Source organism: Grus americana, chromosome Z (assembly GCF_028858705.1).
Source record: "Grus americana isolate bGruAme1 chromosome Z, bGruAme1.mat, whole genome shotgun sequence".
NCBI classification, from domain to species: Eukaryota; Metazoa; Chordata; class Aves; order Gruiformes; family Gruidae; genus Grus; species Grus americana.
Window position 1 is genome coordinate 35,843,296 of NC_072891.1, and position 23,691 is coordinate 35,866,986.

Below are 23,691 nucleotides of genomic sequence, written 5' to 3' on the forward strand. Positions count from 1 at the left end.
TAACATTACTCTGCACTGCAATGCGGATGCCAACCAACAAATCACAGGCATCCTAGGCTAAACAAAGAAGGTCTGATGCCAATCCTGGTGCCACTGGCAACCATCACTGGCACTCGAACTATCCTTCCTCCTCTTTTTTTCCCCTAATCTTCTTTTTTAAAGCAACAAAAAAACCAAACTACTTGGCCCCTTTATTCATTTTATGTGCTAATTCCTTCTTCATATTTCGTTCAGGGCTTTAATTCTTTCTATGTCTCCGATTAGTTTTTACATGATACTATTAGATTATATATTCCAAAAGAGAAATAAAAAGCAAAACAGCCTGTGTATAATGCAGCATTTTGGTTGACTTCATGCTTATCTTTCCCAAAGCCTGGTGCTCTTAATCAAGTGCACTACAAAGTGTCACAATGAACCTGCTTTCAATGAGGATACAGAATCAAAGTTTGACAAAACAGGAAAAAAATACAAAGATAACTTAATATGACTTCTTCAAGGAGAGAGCCAGCAGATGTTAACGGAAGATTTACTGTGAAGCAGCGGGACAGATACAAAATCCATGCAGTTTACAATAAACAAAAGGGTCTACTAAGGGTGACTTGGTACACAGAAATTAGCCAGCTTCATCTTCCAATATATTCTCAAAGCAGTATCATGTAACTTGGAAAGTTATAATATTACAGCATGCTTATCTTACTCACTTATAATTAATTAGACAAGTGTTTAAACAAAAAAAAAAACAACATAGTCTCAATCCATTTAAATCAGTAAAATCAGCTATGCCCTGCAATTCCCTCTCCCACTTCAAGTTATGGCTTCCAACAACTTAAAAGTCGACATAGTGTAAGAGTACTCTGACCTCAGCTTCTTTGGCTCAAGAGCTACTTAAACTGTTTTGCCTCCCTTTGTAGTTTTGACTTTAGAGACAGGTAAATCCATTTGAATTAATCAGTAAGCTGTGTCTTGCAATATATGCATTCAAAATATCATCTGAATTTTTCTTCACAAAAGGAGTTTAAAGGTACAAATTATTTGTAATTAAACTATTTTGTTCAATGCTATCAAAGAAATCTTTCTTCCTATGTTATTGGGAATCAGATTTAGCAGACTCTGTAGCTACTTAAAGTCGTTGCAAAATATCTAAGTGTTGTCTACTGCTGTGGAGGGAAAAATACAAAAAATGCAATCAGGGAAAAAAACAAACCAAAACAATGAACTATATTTTTTCATGATGAATAATCAAAAAAATTGAACCCTATTTATATGTTCACATAAACATAGCGGTCCACTTGTGTGAGTAAATGTTGAAAGACAAATTCACTGAAAATAAAAAGGTTGTGTTGTGTGTCTGTTCTTTTACAGAATGAGTACACACCGAATGAAGACATGCGCAATTTTACTTTTTTGTTACTAACAAAATCCATTCTGTTTGTTTTTCAGTTAAATCCCGCAGTTATGTACCGGGCATCAGATAACAGCCTGCCATCTGCCCTTCTGCAGGCCACTTCTGCCCACCACCAGGCCAAGTTGTGAAATGGCCCACCATCTGCGGCCGGTCAAACTTTCCCTAGTTGAGATCTGCAGCTAAAAAAGAACTGCTTTATTACTGCTGATCGGTCAGCAATATAAAGACATCTAAAGGGTAGTATCATCACTAGAAAAAATGAAAAATGACGCCTCACAGAAAAAAAGCATTTCAGAAGGCTTAGTATCGGAAAAAAAAACCTTTAGCTAGTTACAGCCATTTACAATTTCGGGGATCCTGCCTATAAATATTGTTGCCTGAATTATGCAATATGACTAGCAGGGTTTTTTTCCCTGATACATGATTATCAGGTGCCCTGTTTTTATTTTCATTTCATAAAACTAAGTTTGAGAAGCTTTTCCATAGTGTTCCTGCAATTTTCCACATCTCAATTATCTCCCAAACAAAATTAAGTATGCAAGTGTGACTACGGAAATATGCTTTTCATGGAAAATTCTCTCAAAATATTACAACCTGGATCTTTGTTTTAAAGCTCAGATAGGTAAGATGAGCTAGAGATGTAAAATATGAATAAAACGTTAAGTACTGTATGCTGTAATTCTGACTACATGGTATTTACAAAGCAGTGTTTCTGTGCTAAAGTTTTTTCATGTTTTATTTTATAGACGTGAGAAAGTCTACAATTCCTCTTCAAAGTGATAGTAGGTTCATCAGTTTAGGGATTAATTCTTGATTATTTGTAACTACAAAGACAATAATAAACATTTGCAGTATTTATTGTGAGTGTGCAATTGCACATACCTGTATCTAACAGTACTGAGGAAACTAAAAAAAAAAAAAAAGCAAAACAAAAACAAAAACTTGAAAAATAAGAAGAATGTTTTCTTAAGTCATGACTGGAAAACCTACACAATATATTGCCACTTTTTGACAAAAAAAAAAAAAAAGGCAATTTCAGTGGAAATAAAGTACTACCTTGGTATGTCCCGCTCTCTCTTGAAAGAGAACAAGGCACGTATGTCAAAGGTACATGTCATTTACCCAGGTCTGTAGGAATGTATGTGAGTGTGTGTCAGTATAAACGTATACGTGCCAATTTACATATGGACATGTACCCACATGACGTCTATAGATCACAGAATAATGTTTCACTGGAAGCCGGTCCATAGGGGAAATGGGGCTACTTGGAATCACAGTTTGACATACTAACATAGAAACACGACAATCTGCTTCCTACCTTGCTCCTGCACGTAGTATGCCAAAAACAAATCAAGCTCCTTGACTGATACTGTTATGTGATGTGGCTGGACGCAAAGTGCTGGATTTGTGCAATGTGGGGATTTCATGAGCCGCTCTCCATCCGTACTTTCCAAGGGGATGCCTTTGAACAGGATCACCATGACTAGATCCAGACGCCAGACTTTGTCAGCCTGTCGCAGGCAGTCGATTCTCCTAATCTTACCCTTCTGGTCAGGATTGGACAATACACAGCATGGGTGCTTCTTCCCAGTCACCGTGAGCACAAAATCCTCCCGGAACTCTTGGCGAATATCTTTGCGCAGCTTGGCCAGGAGCCTGGATGCCCACTTCTGTTTAATTTCAGGCTTTTCACTAAGTAGCTCATCCTTGACTGCTCTTTCCTCGTCCTTTGACATTCGTTTCTCATGTTTTTTAAAGTACTTGCGTTTTCGAGCCTGAAGGTTGAACCAAGTATAGGCAATTGCACGGACATGTGGAAGAAGTGCCTCAATGAACGGGTGAAATTCATCCTGTGGAAAGAAGTGGAGGGAAAAAAAAGAAGAGAAGAAGAAAACTCAAAGTCAGCAAGTTCTCATAATCAAAGCAGTATCAAGAAAGGTTTCTGAAAATCTTAAAGTGAAATCCAAGACGAAGAGAATAAACACTTAAAATTTACGCAAATTTCTGCATAACACCTTTTATGCAATTACTACTGCTATCAGGCAGCAGACAAAAAGTACACAGAGAATAGCATTTTCCCCATATTTCACTCTTTGAAAGAACCATGTGAAGATTTTATTTTGTATGCTTCCCCTCACTTCATCCCGCAACGCTGCAGAGACAACATCATTTAAAAGAGATGCTACCAAGATGTTTTGTTTCTAACATTTAAATATCTGAGCGAACAGCTAACATCAAGAAAAGTACCATTGCAGAAACAGGACACTACACGGTTTTAAAAAATCTGAGCAGAAACGTTCAGAAGGCTGAGGCGAATGCCACAGTTCATTTCTCTTCTCTGTGGCACAGAAACACAAAGCATATACATGCTCAGTGTAATGCCACACAGTTCCCGCTTTTGGAGCATGCTCTCAGCAAGAGACTGCTGGTGGCACAAAGAGCATGCGCCATTAAACTTGATCCATTTTCTTATCAAACGTCCAACATTCCAGCACTGAAACAGCACCATTCCAGTGGTGGTAACTAGAGAAACCAGTATACAGTAAAGGCAAGCAGGCAAAAGACACGGCGTGTCGTATACAAATCCTGAACAGAAGCTTCTGTACCTCCAGCTCTTCGGGTTTCCCTCCCACCACCCCCAAACTCTGTAAAATAAAAGTTTATGAAGTTGAGAACAAAAATTACATTTATGTTCTTCCGGCAGCTCCACTGTGGGTTTTGAAGCCCCACAGAGTCAGTTAATTTGTTAACTGATCACATGAGTGTGGCAATTATTCTAAACCCCTTAAAAATCAATCTGAGGTGTACAATGAAAAATGGCAACTTGGCACAAACTTTGCATTCTTTGTGTTTCTGCATGCTGTGGCAGAGTGACATTATGGGTGCACCGCTGGTCAAATGCTGCTTTTGTGAAATGCATGCAATTTATTTACAGTTCCAAAATATCCCTTTCTGTCATCTGGCTTCACCTGCAAGTTCTTATCTTCTGCCTAGCAGCAATACGGATTGCATTAAGGAGGTAATGCTTAGTTGTCGTCTACAAGTACATCCTATAGCAATTAAATTAATTCATTTTGTCTGCTTAAAGTACCATCCTACACATCCATGTTAATATCTAAATAGGCCTTTCCCTAAAACTAATGCCTCTTTTCCGTGAGCAAATCTGCTGTTTAGAACAGTGCGATCTGCTTATCAAACATTACTGTATTTTGGTTTGGAAGGGAGACATTAGGGGAGGTATCTTTCTTCCTATGTGCAAGCATATTTAGTTTTAAATACCATGCAGATTGCTCATCATACAGAGTGGCACGCTGTAATCAAACTAAACCTGAACCCTTTTTATACAATTATATTCAAGAATACAATTAACAAACTAATATTTTAGCTACGCTGTTAGACAAGGAATGAATTCCGTTTAATCAATAGGCTGATTAGCTCCATTAGGTAAAAATGATTAAAGTATAACTAATGGTCTCAGTTACACAGAGTTCAGACTGCCATTGTGGAAGCTTCATGACAAGAATTTAATTTTTAAAATATTCAAAATTTCAAACAAATTTCAAAATTTCCTGAACGGTAAAAAACCCCACTAGATCTGGTTACCTCTATTCTTTAACTGTCCTCAAATCAAACAGAAAACAACAGAAAAGTTGCAAGCCGTTTACCTATGACCATGTTACCTTCACAGAAAAAAAGAAAAGAAAAAAAAAAAACAGAGGAGAGAGACAATACAGGAAGATAATTCAGGACATAAACGACTGCCTTACAGTATGATGCTTGACAAAGAGCCACAAAGGCAATAATTAAACTGATTAGTAGTTTCCAGCAGAGATTTGAACAATTCTGATACTACACTGGCACATAAAACTAGGCCATGGAAAGAGTTAAACCACAATCTGTTCTTTGTGTGGGAAGGCAATACTGCTCTGAGTAACCACAGCCCATGATAAGACTTCCCTATCTTCATATGCTTTCTGATGCCATGCTTTTTCCCCCCTCAATTATAACTACTAAAGAAAGTTTATTTTTCCTTCTACAGAAGTCATCTTAATTGAAGTATTCAAATAAAATTAAAAAAAAAAACAGAACAAAAACATAAGCATAAAGACTGCATGGTGTCAAATCCTTACAATTTCATTTTAGACTGAATAAAGCAGATTTACTACAGATTTTGAAAATTCTAACAGCTGGGACTAAAGGTGGGGCGGGGGGCTGAAGAGCTTCAGGAGAAATTAAATTTTGCCCCAATACAATGATTTCCCCTACATCTAAATAGACTTCAGCATTTGTAACTTAAAATGGCAATAAAATTAATGCAAAAATATTCTGTACTACTAGCATACTACACATCTATTTTTCATTTTTAAGACCAACATCAGAAACTATTTTGGAATGGCTATGCCTTCAGGTAATGCACATAGTATTATCAATAATAACCTATAGCATTTTACATCTATGAAAACTTTATAGAGAAAAATTCCACTTCTTAAATTCCAATCTGTAGTGGTTGAATGTTTCCTTTTCAAAGACTGAGGAAAAAAAACCCTCAAAAAAACAAAAAATCCCACTTTTTAAAACTGTATTCAGGTTTTTCCTTCATAATATCATTAGGTCCTAAAGATATAAAATATGTGAAAGAGTGTGAAGGAGAAACACAGCAAAGAACATTCTGTTCTAAAGCAATATTATCAGAGATCTTTGAGAGATTCATTTCGCATCTGGAGTCCTTTCAAATGAAACATTACTTGACAAGAAGAAGTGCCCATAAAAATGATCCTAAATGGAGATATGCAATTAATCACACACGATCTCCACTAAACCTCCTAAAAAGCCATCTACGGAATTTGGGTTCTTTCCCCCTTAATGTTCATACAGGCAATATTGAAATAATTTTTTTTATGTGGCACTTACCCATGTGCCACAGTTGCTCTTGCAATAAAGTGATTTATGGAGGTAAGATTTTCAAATGTCACATCAAATGGCTCAGGTGAACCATTGTGTACTGGCAATTTAAATTAAAATGGAAGTTACTATATAATATCTGTGTAGCTTGTAAATAAATGAAAAAAATACCAGTCATCTAATGATGATAGATAGGCCAGGTTTTCTTTTTGAAAAAGGTAAAGGGGAAATGCAGCGCCTTTCTCTTATGTTCTACTCTTATAAACTTTTTATCAATTCATACAAGTTTCAACTGAAGACCACACAATAAATACTCCAGGCAGAAGTCTAGAAATTTTAGAGAGAAAACTTCATGTACTCAATTTCCCTGCATGGATTTTCTCTGTGTCTAATGAAACAATATATTCTATGTGGAAAAGAAAATGACAACATATTCTGAGTTTCCTGGACCACCATAACATAAAATAAAACACGGCAAAAATACCACAAGAGACCAAGCACTTAAAGGCACACGGTAACTGCATCCTATCATGCCTCAGCAAGAGAGATAAATGTAGTTTACACTCATTCCAAAACAGGGAGAAAAAGACACATGGGAAGGAGAGGAAAGGATCCCCTCCCAAAAAATTAAATTGCACTTGGTAAGTCTTCATTCTTCCTTGGAGTGATTTTACACTCACCAAACTTTTATTGAAAGAGTGATGGGTAACATTTGAATTGCGAAGGTTTGTCTTAAAGCTGTACTTTGGATTTTAGACTTGTTTCTAAAAGGTGCTTCAGCACTGTCTCCACACAAACTGAACTACTGCTTTCACAAGGAGCTCGGTCCAAACAGGTGTTCTGTGTTTAGAACTTCTACCAAAATATTTTCTTCTGAGCATACACTACCATAGCCAACACGCACTGCATGAGCCCTAGAGACAGAGAACACAATAGAGAGAACAATTTTGGCAGTACTACTTTAACTTAGTCGCAACTCAAAATAAGATTAATCAATCTTTTGCTTTAACTAAATAAATAACACAAAGTATAAATTCTCATTGCCAGTGTAATCTTAATTTTTAATTTATGGAGAGGAAAGATGATTTTTAAAATGCCTTTATCATTCCAAATAGGTAGAGAAGGATTACAAATTAAAATCAACTTGCTGCAACTGTCTTCCATGTATGTACCACTAAATGGGAACTGTCTCTGCATGGCACATTATAGAGCGTGATTGTAAAATATGGAGAAGTTATCAACGCGCAAAAGCCAGGAATTGCTTTCTCGTATTTGTGGCTGTAGAAGTACAATGTGTACACCTGAGTGTGGTATTTTAATACAGATTTGTAAAGAATTAGGAAATCTTTTACATCTGTGAGCCCAAAAGCAAACATATGGAAAAAATGTCATTATAGCAGGAAACAACAAAATTAACTACCCGCTGTAGTAGAGGTGGTAGTGAAAATTTGTGTGTTTCCAATGTAAAAACTGGTTTCTTAAGTTGTACTCTCAGGTTTATAATCTGGTGCAGAGGTCTTATTGCCTGTCAATAATTTCACAGGATGGACAGCCCACACAGAATTAATTTTTACTAATTGCAGATTCCACCATAAGTAATTATTTCTATATGCGTACCTACAAGCATGTGCATATCTATTACACAAAACACTTCCTACATGCATTGATTTCTCTTTTGCAGAAGAAGTATCTCAACAGTACTCTCTTCCAGCCCTGCTCCACTGCAGCTCACGTTTACTCGCTGAAAATATCCATATCTAAGTCAATCACACTTAGATGCCAAACAAAATATAAACAATAAAAAATGTGTCAGCCAAAAAGCTACAGGACTGTATCCAATCACTGAATATGCCTTATCATTGTTTCCATCTTCATTCACAATTTATGAATACTTCAGTCCTTTTGAATTACAATGCTTTCTAATTGTAGAAGAACTTAAATCATATTTATTTATTCATAGTGCAACTATAAGTGCATCGTTGGCCGCTTCATAACAGTGTTGCGGGAGACGTTACTTTCGCACACTTCATGCTTCTTTAGCTATTTGTTGCACCAATGTGGAAGCAAGCAGTTATCGCTTAATCAGTTTACATCACATCCTCCTAAGACAGACTTTCACAAAAGCTTCTGAAAACTATTCCCTGGCTTTACAGACCGGGTTTACTCTGCGAAACAGGCTCCGGTGCCCCGGCGCTCGCTCCCCATTACCGTACGCCCAGCAAGGACGCTCCTGGGGCACCCGGGGGAACTTCCCAAGTCTGCTCCCTAAACCCCCTCAGGTCTGAAAAACTGCATTTTGCCTTGGCGGGGACCCCCGCTAGGGCTGCCCCCCGCGCTCCGCGCCACTCCGCCGTCGCCGCCCCCCCGCGCCCCGTTCCGCAGCTCCGCTCCGCGGCGCTGGCCGCAGCTTCGCCCCGCTCCCTCCCGCCGTCCCGGTGACAGCCGCCGTCGAGGCTTGAAAAGCGGCTGCAAGTGCGGATGTAAAATACGGCGAGATCTTTCCCCTTGCTCGGGAGGATGCACGCTCGTCCGCGAGCATTGCAATTTAGCTGGGGGGGGGGGGGAATGCCATGCCCCTGCATAACCGAACAAGAAAATACTGCACAGCTAGGTCATCCCTGCTCACATCGCCCTCGCTGTTGGCAGGCTACATATTATTAATTAAGCATGAGACGGGATTACTTCGCACCGGCGAGCGCTCATTTTTTGTCAAAAACAGCACTTTTCCTTTCAAACCCTTTCATTAGACACTGCGTAAACTGGCAAGCTGAAAAGAGAGCAGATCGTTTGATTCCAATCAAATCAATACTTCGCAAACCTGCTTTTTAGCGTAATTATGCTCATTTCCATTTTGTTAACCTTTGACTTCTTATGCACCAACAATTAACAGTATTTGTCTACGGGTGACACTTTGAATGAATCTCCCCAAAACAATGGCCTGGTACAGTTTATTCTCTACTATTCCCTCCTGCAAGACGAGTTCGGATCCGACAAGCACTTACAACTGTGCTTTAACCCGTTACAACTACTAGCAATAACTCATTACCAACTCATATACATATAAAAATTATTTTTAACAAAAAAAAGTGAAAATAAATAAATAAATAAACACATAAATGAAATAAAACGCATCTATACCTGAGTGAGACAGATTGGAGAATACATCATGACTTCGCTTTGAGAACACGCTGCCCGGAGAGCCCCTAAGAAAAGCCTCAAAAAGGAATAATTTCATCTATTCACTTTACAGTCATCTGAGACTCAAGAAGATGAAATCAATCAGGACGGGGCTCTGCACTGGATCACCACAACTTCACAACAAACCCCAGTCCTCCTTAAATAGCCAAAGATTCAAGTTCACTCCGTGTGCTAGATTTCCCGGGGTGAAATCCAATCTACACTTTTAACCCTCTTGTAGTCGGCGGCGCAGGAGTCTTGCTTTTGCTGCTGCTGCTGCTGGTGGTTGTTTTGCAGATGAGGGGGGAAGGACTCGGGGGGGGGGGGCGGAGGGGTGGGCGGGAGGATTTTTTTTGTTTGGCTTTTTTTATGTTGGTTTTTTTGTTTTGGGGTTTGTTTTTTTTTTTTTAAGAAGTTGTTGGTGGTGGGTTATTACGGCACTGTCACCACGCTCTCGAAAGTTCAAGGTTACAGCCCGGAGCGGAGCAGGAAAATCCCGGAGAGTGATGGCAGGCGAAACTTCGCAGGGCAGCGACCATGCGTGCGGGAGCGAGCCGGCGCGGCCTGCGGGCTCCTCCGGCGGCCTCTGTCCGCTCCCTCCGCCCGCCCGCCCTCGCTCTGCGGGTAATGGTGAGAGGCTGCTTTCCAAACGCCCACTGTAATAAAAATGATCTCTTGAAAATTCAAACGATAAATCTCTTCCTCGCGCTCCCTCCCGATTTGCTCCCGCCGTGTGTCCGTCGCTCCCCCCCGCAAAACTTGGAAGTTGAAAAATTCACTGGTTACACCCTCTGGACCCCGTTCCAGCTCTCTCCTCAAATAAGACTTAAGTTGGGGGGGTTTGGTTTTTTTTTTTTTAATTATTTAATTACACAATCATCGTTTACACTCCTCCTCCTCCTGCAAACACATTCTTTCTCCACCAGACCCCCCTCCTCTGCCCTCCCTCTTTATTAATCACCATCGAACGCCGCAGAAGGAACTAGCACGTTTTGCAAACATCCCTCATTTTCCCTCTCTTCTGGTGGGAGAAAGTTGCGGGAGGGGGGAGGCGGGAAGACAGCGGGGGAGGGGGCTGCCATCTGCAGGAGGTTCTTTTCCTTCTCCTCCTTTCGGGGTACGATTTCGTCAGTACGCCGCGGGCTCAGACGCCCCCGCCTCGCCACGGGGGCACGGGGGAGGGCAGGGCCCGCTCCGTCCCCCCTACTCCATCCCCAAAGCGGGGGGCCCTGCTCGGCACCGCCGGTAACTGCTGTCCCCGGGCTCGCAGGCTGCTGCCGGGCGGCGGCGGGGATGTGTCGCGGCTCCTGGGCAGCAACAGGGCGCGGGGTCTGGTTTCATTCTCCCGGGGCAGCTTCTACCAGGGGAGCCGGGGAAAGGGGGAGAAAGTAGTGAATGAAACTTATTTCTGTTCCTGTGAGGAGGGCTGCGATGCAGCGCACAGCTGGGGGGGTGCTCGGTGCCTGCGACACTCCCCCCCGCCCCGCCCCAGCACTGCCGCAGCCGTCTGCGGGAAGGAGCGGCTGAGCGGCTCCGGCGCTGCCTCCCGGTGCCGCCTCCCGGTGCCGGTGCACAGCCCCCGGCGGCGTCCGGGAGGGACCGCTGACTTCCTCCTTGCCCCAAGTGAGAGTTTATTCACGTCAGGCATTTCACAACGACACATCAAGGAAAGTAGGCAGGTTCAAGTCAACCATGAAATGGTCACTTTTTAACCCCGTCCTGTCCTCATTAGGGAAATGCTCAAACACAGCCCATTTTCAAAGAGAGCTCTTAATGAGGGGAGCTTGCCAAGTCTACCAGCTGCAATTCCCATAAATTTACAAACCAAAAGAAGCAGGGGGATGGGCGGGGGAAGGCGAGAGCCCGTACAAGACAGGTAATGTCAAAGAAAACAGCAAGAGCCCAACGCGTTAACCCTTGCAGAATCCACGCCGCATCCCCGCAGCTTGGTTTCTGGCTGTACTTGCCCGCTTCTCTCAGATCTGCACAGTTCAAGCAACAGCCACAGTTTTTCCCTTCTACAGACCACATTGATAAATGCCAAGTTCAAAGCATATGCTTAAGCAAGAAGGGACGAGGCAAGCTCAGGGTTAACCACAACGAGCAAAACTTATTTTCGTATCTGGTGTAGAATACCCCCCAAATCCTATCTTTTCCTTTACTCAGACACTGCAAAAAGCTGATAACACCAGCGTTAAATGCTGGAGTTTCCCTTTGAATAAATATTCAATTTAACCGGAGTTAATTTACCATAAAAGACATTCCCCTTGGCACAAATACACTGATGTCCTTGAACACACCTCTTGGAGTGCTTGAACTCTTACACAACAAGCCATTATTGCGGACCTGATTTAAAATCGTAATAACCCCCCTCCGTCCCTCTTCTCCCTCCGTGAAGATCAGAGCAAGCCCCAATGCCACATCAGCAAGGTTGCCCCTGTGAGCTGCACAGATGTGAGAAGTCTCCTTTCTCCCAGGCAGAACTTGCAGGAGGCCCCATTCCCTCCCAGGTCCTGGCCAAGGGACCACTTTGCGCTGGAGACCTGTGCACTAAAAGCAAGATCTGCCTAGCAAGGTCCTGGGAGAGAGGAGAGGCAGGCAGGAAGAAACAATTGGAACATGGTAAGGACAGACACCAAGTTGGGCGCTTTCTGCAGCCCTCACTACTGCAAGGGGGTTTGGAGTCAGGGTGAGATTGGGTTTGTATCCCCACAGGAGGAGGCTGAGGGTGGGTTTGCATCCCTACCCAGAGCGGACGAGGGGTCCTGAGCACAGCCAGCTCTGCAGCATGTGCCAGTACCACCCAGAATAGTACTACTGGGGATCACAGCAAGGACAGACCCTCCCCAGAGCCAGTCTGCTGGGCAGGATTGAGCAGGCCTCTCATGTGAAGACATCCTGGGGGAAATAGAGCTGCCCGGCCAGCATGGCTGAAGCAGCATCTTCTCTTCTGCGTGACCTAGGAGGCAAGGCAGGCATGGTTGCAGGTAGCCATGGGTCTCCCTCCAGTTTGACTCACAGGCTCCCGGTGCCTCAGTGAAAACAGGCTGCAGTGGGCACCTAAAAGGCATGTTTCAGCTCTGTTTCTCCTGGTCAATCACAGTGGGAACCTGTACAGGAGGGAGGCTTTGTCCTGGGAGAACCCTACACACACACACACCCCCACATCCCCTCTCCCTCCACCCTCCCCAGCTCCTTTCACAGGAAAGCAAGCTAAAGATTCTTTCCAGAATGGAGAAAGAACGCCATTAAAATAATAAAAAAGAGCAACTCTCTACCACTTCCTCTCAGAGGTACGTAAATAGGCGTGTGAGAACTGGGTTAGCCTGGAGAAACATGGTATTAATGCAGCGACAACAGCAGCCACAGTGGCTGGGCCCTGGCATGCAGGGAAACCTTGCGGGAAAGTGGTTCAATTGCTTTCAAGTCCTGGTTGGTATTAACTCCCCACCCCGAAAAAATCCTTCTCTCCCACCCCATACACCAAAAACCCTGCTACTGCTGCAAGAGGGGACAGTTGCTTTTTGTCCTTGCTGCCAGAGCTATGCCAACCTCCACACCGTATCTGGAAGTTCAGGTATCATTTCAATGCAGGCAATTAAGAAAATAAAAGTCACCACCTGACCTTCCTGGTGAGAGACACTGGGAGCTGTTCTTGCCTCCATGGGGCCAGGATAGCTTGAGGGATCCTGCCCTCAGGTGGGATGTGATATGAGCGCTAATAACACATGCCTGGACACACACACAGCTGGGCACACGCACACAGGTGTTAGAAAACTTCACGCAACAAAAATGCGCATTCATGAAGAAAAGGCGCCTTTCACACCAGTAAGTGGCAATTACTGTGTGTGTGAAACACCCTGCCTGAGAAGCTGCACCCTCCAGGGGGGGGCTGCCCCCAGTGCTCCCCCCATGCCTCCCCCCCACCTGTGGCCAGGGTGGCCGCGATGGAGGGACATCCACTGCCCACGTGGCAGGGTCTGAGACAGCTCATCTCAGGAAAGAACCAGAAAGGCCCTATGACACTATGGGCAGGTGGGCTCACTCCTCACCACCCACCCTAGCTCCCCAGAGCGGTTTTCTGCCAGAGGTGTAGATCCTGGTATGCAAGACCTTCACCAAAAGACTAATTTTTCCCTCCCTCACAGACAATGCTCACAAACTGTGCCAGACGCTGCGAAGCGGCACTGCCCTTGGACTTCAGAGATAACATTAAAAAGTGGAAAGGCCAGTTGGGCCACCTATATCCTTCCTAAAGCAGAATTTCAGCTGATGCCCTTTGGCCGGACAACTGCTCAACTGTTTCAAGTTTTGGAGCGCAAGATTATTATTATGTGTCAAAAAATCAAAGAGAAAGGTATTGCTAATGCTGCAGTGTGCAGCCTAAGATTCTCTCAGGATACAAGCGGGCAGTTTGGTTGGCTATATCTAAATATACACAAACAGAACTTATAAGAAATCAAATTTTCATTAAAATTCCAGTACTCTCTGTGAAAATTGAAAACAATTGATTCTGGCATAGCACATTTAATCTAAAAGATTTGCTATCTGAGAACCAGCTGTGAAAATCAGAAACAATTGATTCTGGCATAGGGCATTTAATCTAAAAGATTTGGTATCTGAGAACCAGCTGTGAAAATCAGAAACAATTGATTCTGGCATAGGGCATCTAATCTAAAAGATTCGGTATCTGAGAACCAGCCCCAAAACTTTAACTTAAGAGGTCTCTGTGATCCAAAATACAAGCTTTACACTGGTTTTATATGTAGTTTACTAGAAATACTGTGAACTTCTTTTTCACCCTTTGTTAGAAAATGCCATTCGCACATGTCCGTTAGATGTACAATTACTTAGGTACATACATAAATACAGAGCAGCACAAACATAGTATAGTTATTGTCAACTACATGTAATAACCTAAACCATATTATATTATCATAGTGTTACTTAATGGCAATTCTATCTGTACGATTACTCTTCATGCCTTGCAAGACTTCTTGTACCGTCATACTAAACTACAAATTAAAGTTTCACGTCTTTGACATACACAGAGTCTTGGTCAATTTTCTTATGTACGGGAGTATTGCGTGTGCATATAGACATGTATGTATACATAAACACATGCATATGCACAGAAAGTTGGGTAGAAAACATTTAGGGAACAAACATAACTGGTTAAATAAGCAAACTGGTAACACATTGGTTTGTGGGGTCTTGATACATTTCACATGTGGCTGAATTCTAAGGTATTTATGACTTAAAATGCAAACAACAATCAGTAAAACTTCTAAGTCAGTGTAGTGTCACCCAAATATATGTATCATAACATTTACTAGCACTTTTCTTTGTTTGTTTCTGGATGATCATAAGAAACACACTGTATATAAACTGTGTATATGTATGATCAGGTAGACAGTGCACATATATACAACCAGAAGTAAAGAAACACACTGGTGACTCTATACAGAGACACACATACATACAAATGGTGTACATGCTTGACCCCTGTCCACATATGGTTTGATGGGGACTATAATACTCGAGCTTTCCACAGCTCCCAAACCAGCAAATGAAAACATCAAACCTCAAGTGTAATGCTGTAAACCACAACGTTTTGGGTTACACAACTGTGCAGTTTTTGTCCTCACTTGCGGGTCACATTCTCAGCCTTACAAAGGCACAAAACCCTGTTACCCAAATACAGTAAATTCTTTAAAAATTCACATTTGCTGATCTTAAATGACTCGGACATAAACAGCAACAACAACAATAAAATTTTGGCACCATCTTTTCTGACAGTTTCCATCACTTGCCAGATTTTGAGAATATTGGGGGGCAGTGTCTAGAATCTGGATTTAAATGTCCCAAATTTGCATTGTAAAAGTGCTTTATTTTTTTCTCGTGATTCAAAGTTAAAATCCTAAGGGTTGCAGCTCTAAACCGCTTCAGAGAACGTTACGAGTTAATCTTGTGTGTTTTGGCGCCTTTTCCCTGCCAGCTACTGTACTTAAAAAAAAAAAAAAAGAAAAAAAAAGTTGGAGATCTTGCCTGTCCCGTCTCAAGTTCAATGGCAGCGCTTTCCAGCAGCGGGAGGAGAAGATGGCCATGTTCGCAGCCTTAATAATAATTCAGATCACGCCACATCGGCATCTTGTGTCAGAGTCGAAACTGGCTTCCCCGCCCCCTTCAACCTGAGAGCTGCCAAGTCCTCACACATTCTGCATTCAACCACAACTTAATGGATGGGATATTGTGCATTAAAATGTGGCCCAGACACACAGGCGAAGAGAGGACAAGAGGGAAAGCAGACAGACACACACACACATACACACAGACATGCAAGAGAAAGGAATGAATTAAAATACACACACAGGTCTCACAACAAAACGGCAGTGAAAAAAGGCGAAAAAAAAGGGGAACAAAAAGAAACCCTCTAAAGTAACTTTAAAAAAAAACAAGCCAGAAATGCCACCCGAACACTGCATCCTGCAATATAGCGTGAAAGAGACCAGCACAAGGCTCCAGACAATTTATCGAGCAGACCATACACAACAGCAATGCCATTTCCTCAACATTATGCATTACCACTGCAGTCCATTAACTACGAAAACCGCCAAGACAGCCAGAGAGAAAATATTATATTAAAAGTGAGCAAAGAAGCAATCTCAACAGCAACAAGAGAAAAAAAGAACTATCTGCGAGGTACAAATAAAGTAGCATTTGCATTAATCCTTTCCAGCATTTAACTGATAGTTGTCTGCCAGAGAACAAGGGGGAGGGGGAGAAAAGTTGAAGCAGGAAATGTGCCAAGTTCAGCACTTTTGGACGCAAACCCGCATCAACTGATTCCTGGCATAAAAGTGTGACCCATATACAAAAGCTGCCAAAAAAGCAAAATATAAACAATCCACCACTTATATCTCATCCTGTAAAGCAGAAGTGATATCAGCATGTAAGAAGAGGGTATAACATCCACTTTGAAACCACAGAGACGCAATCTCAGCCTGGAGGAATTACAAAACAACAGTCAAGCAATTTTTTAAAAAATATATAAATAAATATATATATATAAATAATTTTAAGCACCACATACCATTGCCGTGTATTGCATTAAATAAATGAGATCTTGAAATCTGTCACACACATACCACCAGGCCGTTGGCTTCACATTTCCCAGAAAACAAATCTTTTCTCAAGGACTCGAGGACTTGGTGTGTTGGGTCTTTCTGTTGGGGTGCTTTATTATTTTTTATTCCCAGAAGTTGCCTTCTGCCTTTTGTTTTGGGGTGGGATTTTTTTGTCTGTTGGGGTCTTTTTTTTTGGGGGGGGGGGGGACGGGAAGTATTATTATTTGCTCGGGCTGGCTGTTGGCTTTGTTTTGGTTTTATTTTGGTTTTGTTGCCGGCTTTTTTGCTTGACACCGAACGGGATGACAATTCTTGGCTGGAGCGAGGGAAAAGGCGGTAAAGTCACAGCCTGCGGGCAGCGGGCAGCCCCCCCGCCCCCTTCTCCTCTTCCTCCCTTCTCAGTCTTCCTTCCTCTTTTGAGCCGCCGGGCTGGAGAGCACGTTGCGGTGACGGCTGGCTTGAACGCGGTCCAAGAAAAAAATTCTCAATTTTTTTAAACATTTATATACACAAAAAAGACATATACACATGTAGACGCGCACGTTACGGCTGGGCTGCCTCTGCGCGTCACTGCACACGTTCCTCCGCCCCACCCCGGGCGCTGCGAGGAGTGGGCGGGCGACCGGCGGCGGCCGGAGGCGCCTAGCCGCCTCGGCGATGGGCCGCTCCGCCGCCCGTCCCCCGCCGACGCCGGTCCCCCGCCGACGCCGCAGCCTCCGGCGCGGGAAGCGCGGCTCTCCGCTTCCGCCTGGCGGCTGCCGCACGCAGCGGGGCCGCCGCGCTCATTTGCATATTAGGAGCGCGCCAGCCAATGGGGAGCGCGGGGCGGGGCGGGGCAAGCAGCGGGTGGCGGGGCCGCCCGGCAGCGGCGGCCGCGGGTCCGGCGGGCGGGCGGCGGGGGGAGGGCTCGGCCCGGGGCCCGGCGCAGGGAGCCGGCGTAGCCCCGGCGGGCGGCAGTGCTGCCACCACCCCCCCCCTCCCTCCCACCTTCCCCCTCGCCGCGGGGCGGCAGCGGGCGGCGGGTTAGCTGCAGGCTGCATCTCGAGCAGAGTTGCCAGAGAGAAAGAAGCTGCGGCGGGCGCGGGTGAGCACACGCGTGGCGGTAGATCCGCCTCTTGCTGTGTTTCAGTCCCTCGCCGCATGCCCGCTCCTCTCGGAAGGGCCGGGGTGTGACAACAGTCCGACCGGCGAGGGCGAGCACCGTGCCCTGAACGGGATGATCAGCGTGGGCTGGAAGAGTGGAAGAGTTAAATCGCTTGCCATCGCATTTTAGAATTTGAAAAACATAACCAAAATATTTTAGTTTAGCCCTCACGGTCCACGTTTGACAAGTACACTTCTTCACACATTTTCATAAAAGGCTTTTGCAGACAGGTTATGTAATTTCACGGCTTCGGATGCCGTCTATAAACTGTCGCATCGCGCTACTCCCTCCGTGCAGGACTAACGCTGTTCCCCAGTCCAAACCTGAAGGCAGTAAGGCATCTCGCAGAGGAAGGATTTCACATCTAAAACTTCCTGCAGAATTAAGGCACTTACAAGGAAATAAATAAAACTGCACGAGGCGAAAGTGTGCAAAGAGTTTTAATCAGTCAGATAACAAATACATCCCTTCCTGTTAAAATTGTTTGCTGAGTACAAACTCTGAAGAATCCTCATAATTGCTTGGAGACCATTGCTGGGAACATGGGGGCCTCTCAGGAAGTCAATTTTCTTTTCTTTGATTCAAGAAAAACATTCTAAGCTGCTAAAAATACATTCTGCTCTTAAAATCAATCACAAATTGCCATTAAATGGGGGGGGGGGAAGTAAGCTTTCAAACTTAAGAACAATCACTGTGGTTTTTTTGGTCTTTATTTTTGTGATTCTTTCATGAATAACTCAAACCTAGAAATGGTTAAATTACAAATTTTTCTGTTCAGTCAATGGGGGAAACAATTTTTCGTGCTATGTGTAGCACAGATTTTGTAAACTTTATGATAGCCAGTCAGTCGAGTGGAGAGCAGACCTTTCTCCATACCACAGGGAATCTGCGGGTGTTGATTTTTAATTTTTTTCCTTTGTTACAGAAATCAGGCTTTGAGTCAGAGAGTCACAGACAATTAACTATTTGCTCTGGTCATCAATACATAACAGAGTTTATTACATGAACTTTGGCAATATTTCGTGATAGATGTCCAGGTTTTTTGTTGCTCCATAAGTTTAATTTTGGTGTTGCTGTTGTGATTGCTGACAAAGATTCAAGTTCTAGTAGACAGGCCCATTACTCTCTGCAGCTTTCTCCTTTTAGTTGGTTGGTTTTGTTTGAGCCTGTATAGTTACTAAGCCTAACACTGCAAGTGATTTAGCAAGCAATCAGGAACTTCTTTTATATCAAATGAGAGAAATAATGTAATCAGGGAAAGCAATGGGTATTGTAGTCTTTTAGAAAGAAAAATTGTGTTACCCAAAGCTGCCATAGTTGCTCAGTTTAGTTTAAGCCTAGATTGTTTGTCCAAGGCAACTTTCTTGAACATACTTCTAAATTCAAAAATTATGTTATATATAATTTCCATTGCCTTTGATTTCTCATTGTGTAGCACTAGCATGTCTTGATTATGGCTTTCTTTTCCATAAATGTAATCAAAGGCTCATATATTTTGTAACAGGCTGACCTTAAGTTCTGTTGATTCTGGAATTTTTTTTTTTTTTTACTTCCGAAGTTATATATGTGTATATTTGATACTTTTTAATGTTCATAATGGATGAAACACAAAAAGACTATAAATACTTTTCCTCCATTGATAATTGTTACATATTCAATTCCTATCTGGATATGAGTAGATAATAATCTGAAGCGTAGATAGACTCATTTGCAGAATTTCCACCAAAACAAGTAACAATCAAAGAATTATTTAACATCTTTATAACAGAATTTGTAAGAAAGATGAAATTTTTCAAGAGTTATTTTCAAAGCTGCTGATATAATTTGCTTTATTAAAATATTTGCATTTTCAAGGTTTCCTCACTAATCAACAGGACAGGAAAATAAAATGAGTGAAAGAGGATCTGGCATATCAATGGTTCAACAGTAAAGTCTATGAGCAGTGCCATCACAGAATAAACCAAGTACACAAGGATCACATTAAGCGACAATACAGTAGGCAGAGTCTCAGTACAGTTCAGCTGTGTGCATGAGGGGTACAGCTGTCCTCATGCATAGCAGAACAACTGAGAAAACCAGATAGCTTTGGCTAAATATATTATTTTGCACATGTAAAAAACTGCTCTCGCCTCACCAGCTTTCAAGTAGGAGTTTCACATTTTTTCAGGGAAAGGCTACTGTAGCTAAAAATGTGCTGCTTGCTATTTCTGCAACAACCCGTTCAGGTTCATCTGAGCAACGCGCCACGGAAAATCCATGATTTGCACATGTGCACAACACTTGCTCATTATTTCTGAAAGTTCATACTTTTGCCATGCTGCTCTTTATAGGCTCACAGCCCCGCCGAGCCTCCTGCATAGTTTCCTAGCAACTAGGCAGAATTATAACTCTGAGCCTGGCACTGGTGAAATGGTTTCTTCTGCTGCTGCTTCCCCCAGGCAAGTACTCTGTGGTCTAGGGTAAAACACGCTGGCCAAAGAGATGCGGAGTGCTGGTCAGCTGGCTTACAGAGACTGGTGTTAGTAATTCCCTGTACTGCCAAGCAAAGCCTGGGGTTTCCACTCGTCACGGCGGGGACAGGCGCCATTCGTTCCTAGCCCTGCACTGGTATCTCAGATAAGGGAGAATTCAAGGAGATTTCATAAAACTATTCCTAAAATACTGAGGCCTCAGCAAGCAATAGCAAAGTTGTTACCCATTACAGCAGACCAGATTTTTCACTTTGGATAATAAAGCAAGAGAGGAGAGGAAATATGGCATATACAATTTTAGTCAGCAGCAAGTCTCACTTTCCTTGTCCAGGAAAGCATCTGTGGAATCCTAATGCATAGCATCTATTTCTGCCTAGTTAACAGTCTCATACTATGTACTTTTATTTGTTTAATCCTGTTCTTCCTTTAACATATGTTGGAAGCTCTATCACAACATCACCACAAAACCGCATCATCACCAGAACAAATTAAAAGAAGATTAGGAGATTACAGAGTGAAGCACTAAAAAAGGTGGAAAATTTCCCATGCATTCCATACAACGGACTGCCTTCATTTCTTCAACTGTCCTTCATAATAAGTATAATTTCTTCCCCCAGACCCTTGCCTCTCTCCATACACAGGATTGCTGAGGAACTGTAACATCATTGTTTTTAATAGGAAAAAAAAAACAGCTGAGGCTTAATGGTAGCATTTAAATGGCATACAGAGCCTTTTGAGTTCACACCTCGTTAAGGTGAACAGGAAGGGAAGGGGTGCACATCTTTGTTGTTACTTTTGCCTTGCAGCATTTTCAGCCAAGCTATGTGAACAGACCAGCAGCACATTAACTGACTTGGTAGCAGCTGTATTTTTCTAGCCGTTTTTTGGTTGTGGGTTGTTTTTTTGGGTTGGTTTGGGTTTTTTTTTTTTTAGTTTAGAAATTGCAGAACATTGTGAAATGGAGCCAGGGCAGGCCCTTAGAGGACAAGTATTTTGGTTTCCTATTTTTTTGCAAAGCAGTCTACCAGATCCAAGTCTCCTTCCTGCTCCTGTTAGGGGGTCTCTTTGCACTGAACTTTGCATACTCCACTGTTTCTGAGATGGGTCCTAGAGCACCCAAATTGACTTGCTCTGGATGCAAGCATGCTTACCTGAGGTGACCAAGCCCGTATGTGAATGTGCACCTGAAGAGCTGTACATGGCCCATACTCCTGTAACAGGCTCTAACTATGTAACAGTTACATAGGTGATCGGATTTGGTCCTAGGAAAGGTTTGGCGCTAGGATTTCTGAGGATGTCTTCCAAGGCTTTTAGCACTCATCACCTTGAGAACATGTGTCATAATGGTCAGAGGAAGAAATTCTCTGTCCCTCCCAAGCTCCTGTGAAAAAGTGCTTTTAGCCTGCTAACCCAGCTTCTCACTTTCATTTCTGTCCTTTCTTGTTAGATCAGCTTGGACCTAGATCAACCACTCATGAATGTGACTTTAGTGTTCTTGTAGCAGGATGCAGGAGAGATTAGGGAAGGCAGCAAAAGTTATTTTCATGTGAACATCTCGCTTTTACACTGGGATCTCCAGGAAAAAAAATGGAGGAGACCTTATTTCTGCCAGTGGATGCTGATGTGACAGCCTGCCAGACACCTATTGCATGCCGCAGTCACTATAGGATCTTTGTAGGCACACCAGCATGGCAGCTTGTGCAAAAGAAAGCTATCTTCTCAGCGTGTAGTCTTGGGATATTCAGCATTTCTGCATGAAAAAGAAACACACACACCCATCTCCCGGATCCACCCATGAGGGCAGATGTTTTTGTCCAGAGTGAATGACTTTACCACCTGGTGGCTTTTTTGTCCAGACTTCTACACGTCTGTGTCATTATGGTGTCAGCAAGACAGCTGAAGATCTTACGGTAGCAAAGATTTTTGACATGATTGATGCTCTTGTTCCTGTTGCTAATGTGCTTAAAATAATAGCTAAGGTTTGAGGGAATGGGCTTCACAAACAGCTCTGCAGTGCTTTTTAAAACTGTGGATACCGCACTTTACCGATCACAGAGAAAACCTAGCTATTTCAGCCTTAAAGACAATACAGGCTTCTGTCACCAACAGAGTAGAAAGATGACCAGCATGATGCTCTCCCAGAAATGACATGTACTAGTCTGAACAGCAGGGATCTTACTCCCTCCCAAGAGTAGGGATGTTGGCAAGACACATGTGTCAATTTTAGAAAAGCCTCTTGCCCTTTTCATGCTGGTATTGCTGCAACCAGCAGAAGACTGTCAGCTGGAGGAGAGTGGCAAAGTGTGAACTCAGCAGGCTAAAGAAAAGACAATCCTCCTTACCAAATCACTTCTGGATAAAAGTGTGGCCAGTGTCATTTCTACTTCTGCCTTGTGCAGTATCCTGCACAATGTCGCCAAGGAAAAGGACCTCCAAGGTCCTCCACCAATTTTCAAGGCACAATAGACCTGAGACAGGTGGCTAGAAAGTGGGCTCATCATCAGTGGGGCAGGTCCCAGTAAGCAGGGACAGAACTTAAGGAAAGCACTGTCTGCACTCATCCTTGCATTGTTTTTAATGTGCAAGAGAAAATGTCATGCTATGAAAATAAAATGGAGCATGGCACACTCCTCCAGCATTCATGGGTATGTTTTCCATTGCTTTTTTGACAATTGGGAAACTGAATATATTAAAGCCTTCCTGATTTCTCTCCTGAACATTCACATGTCTGGGAATAGCTGTGAAGATTGCCTAATCAATTTACTAAAAAATATTAAAATAAAAATATTATCATTAATGTATTATTTAAGCATTTTTAGAACCATTACAGGCACTCACAGTGCTTATAGTAACAATTTTTAAAGATGCAGATTTGCTATGCCAGTAAGTGCTGATGGTACAGTCACGCTGGTGGTTGAGAAGGATTTCTGAGGGGTACTATTTCCCTTTGACCACACACTATATGCGCTGCATGGGAACAGAGTGAATGGGGACCAGTACTTACTTCCAGTCCTGGAATCTGGAGACCGCACTGGCTGTGCGAGAAGACTGCATGGAGGAGAGGGCACCAGTAAAATTCTGGAGGTGGTTATGCTTCAGGAATGGGAACCCTTGCCTTGGAAGCCATGGTAGTGACCAGCTACTTAGCTCCTTTCTCTCTTCTGCCTTCCTGCGTGCTCTTCCCATCCTGGTCAGAGAACTGTATCTCAGCTTTTCTAAGACAGGTCACTTTACCCTCCTCCTTTTCCATAGCTTGCCTTTTTTTTTTTTTTCTTTTCAGTCATTGCTCTTCCTCACTTCACTAGCTTAAATGTTCATCTGACTTCTGTCCAGAGTTGATTTGTACTTCATGCATCTATGAGCCCTTTTATTGTACTCTGTTGATTCTGCTTTGCTTATTGACCCAGTCTAAGATGAGGAAAGTTCCTCCAGGAAAAATGAAGAGCATGTAATTGTCCTCTATTT

The 23,691-nt window shown here is 42.9% G+C and overlaps 1 protein-coding gene across 10 annotated transcripts in view; it reads right to left on the minus strand.

Annotated features, from left to right (window-relative positions):
• The window catches only part of NFIB (nuclear factor I B), a 236,343-nt gene that overhangs the window by 168,928 nt on the left and 43,724 nt on the right, over nucleotides 1–23,691 (minus strand). For 7 of the 10 annotated variants that reach the window (XM_054809206.1, XM_054809204.1, XM_054809203.1 and 4 more), the window contains exons 1-2: nucleotides 9,446–10,285; nucleotides 2,724–3,255 (exon numbers count right to left, since the gene is read on the minus strand). In XM_054809206.1, the coding sequence (XP_054665181.1) occupies nucleotides 2,724–3,255; nucleotides 9,446–9,475 (562 nt within the window). In that variant the 5' untranslated portion in view covers nucleotides 9,476–10,285. Of the gene's footprint in view, nucleotides 1–2,723; nucleotides 3,256–3,652; nucleotides 3,759–9,445; nucleotides 10,286–16,577; nucleotides 17,282–23,691 lie in introns of those variants that run through there. The other 3 variants (XM_054809198.1, XM_054809200.1, XM_054809201.1) reach the window with 3 other exon arrangements.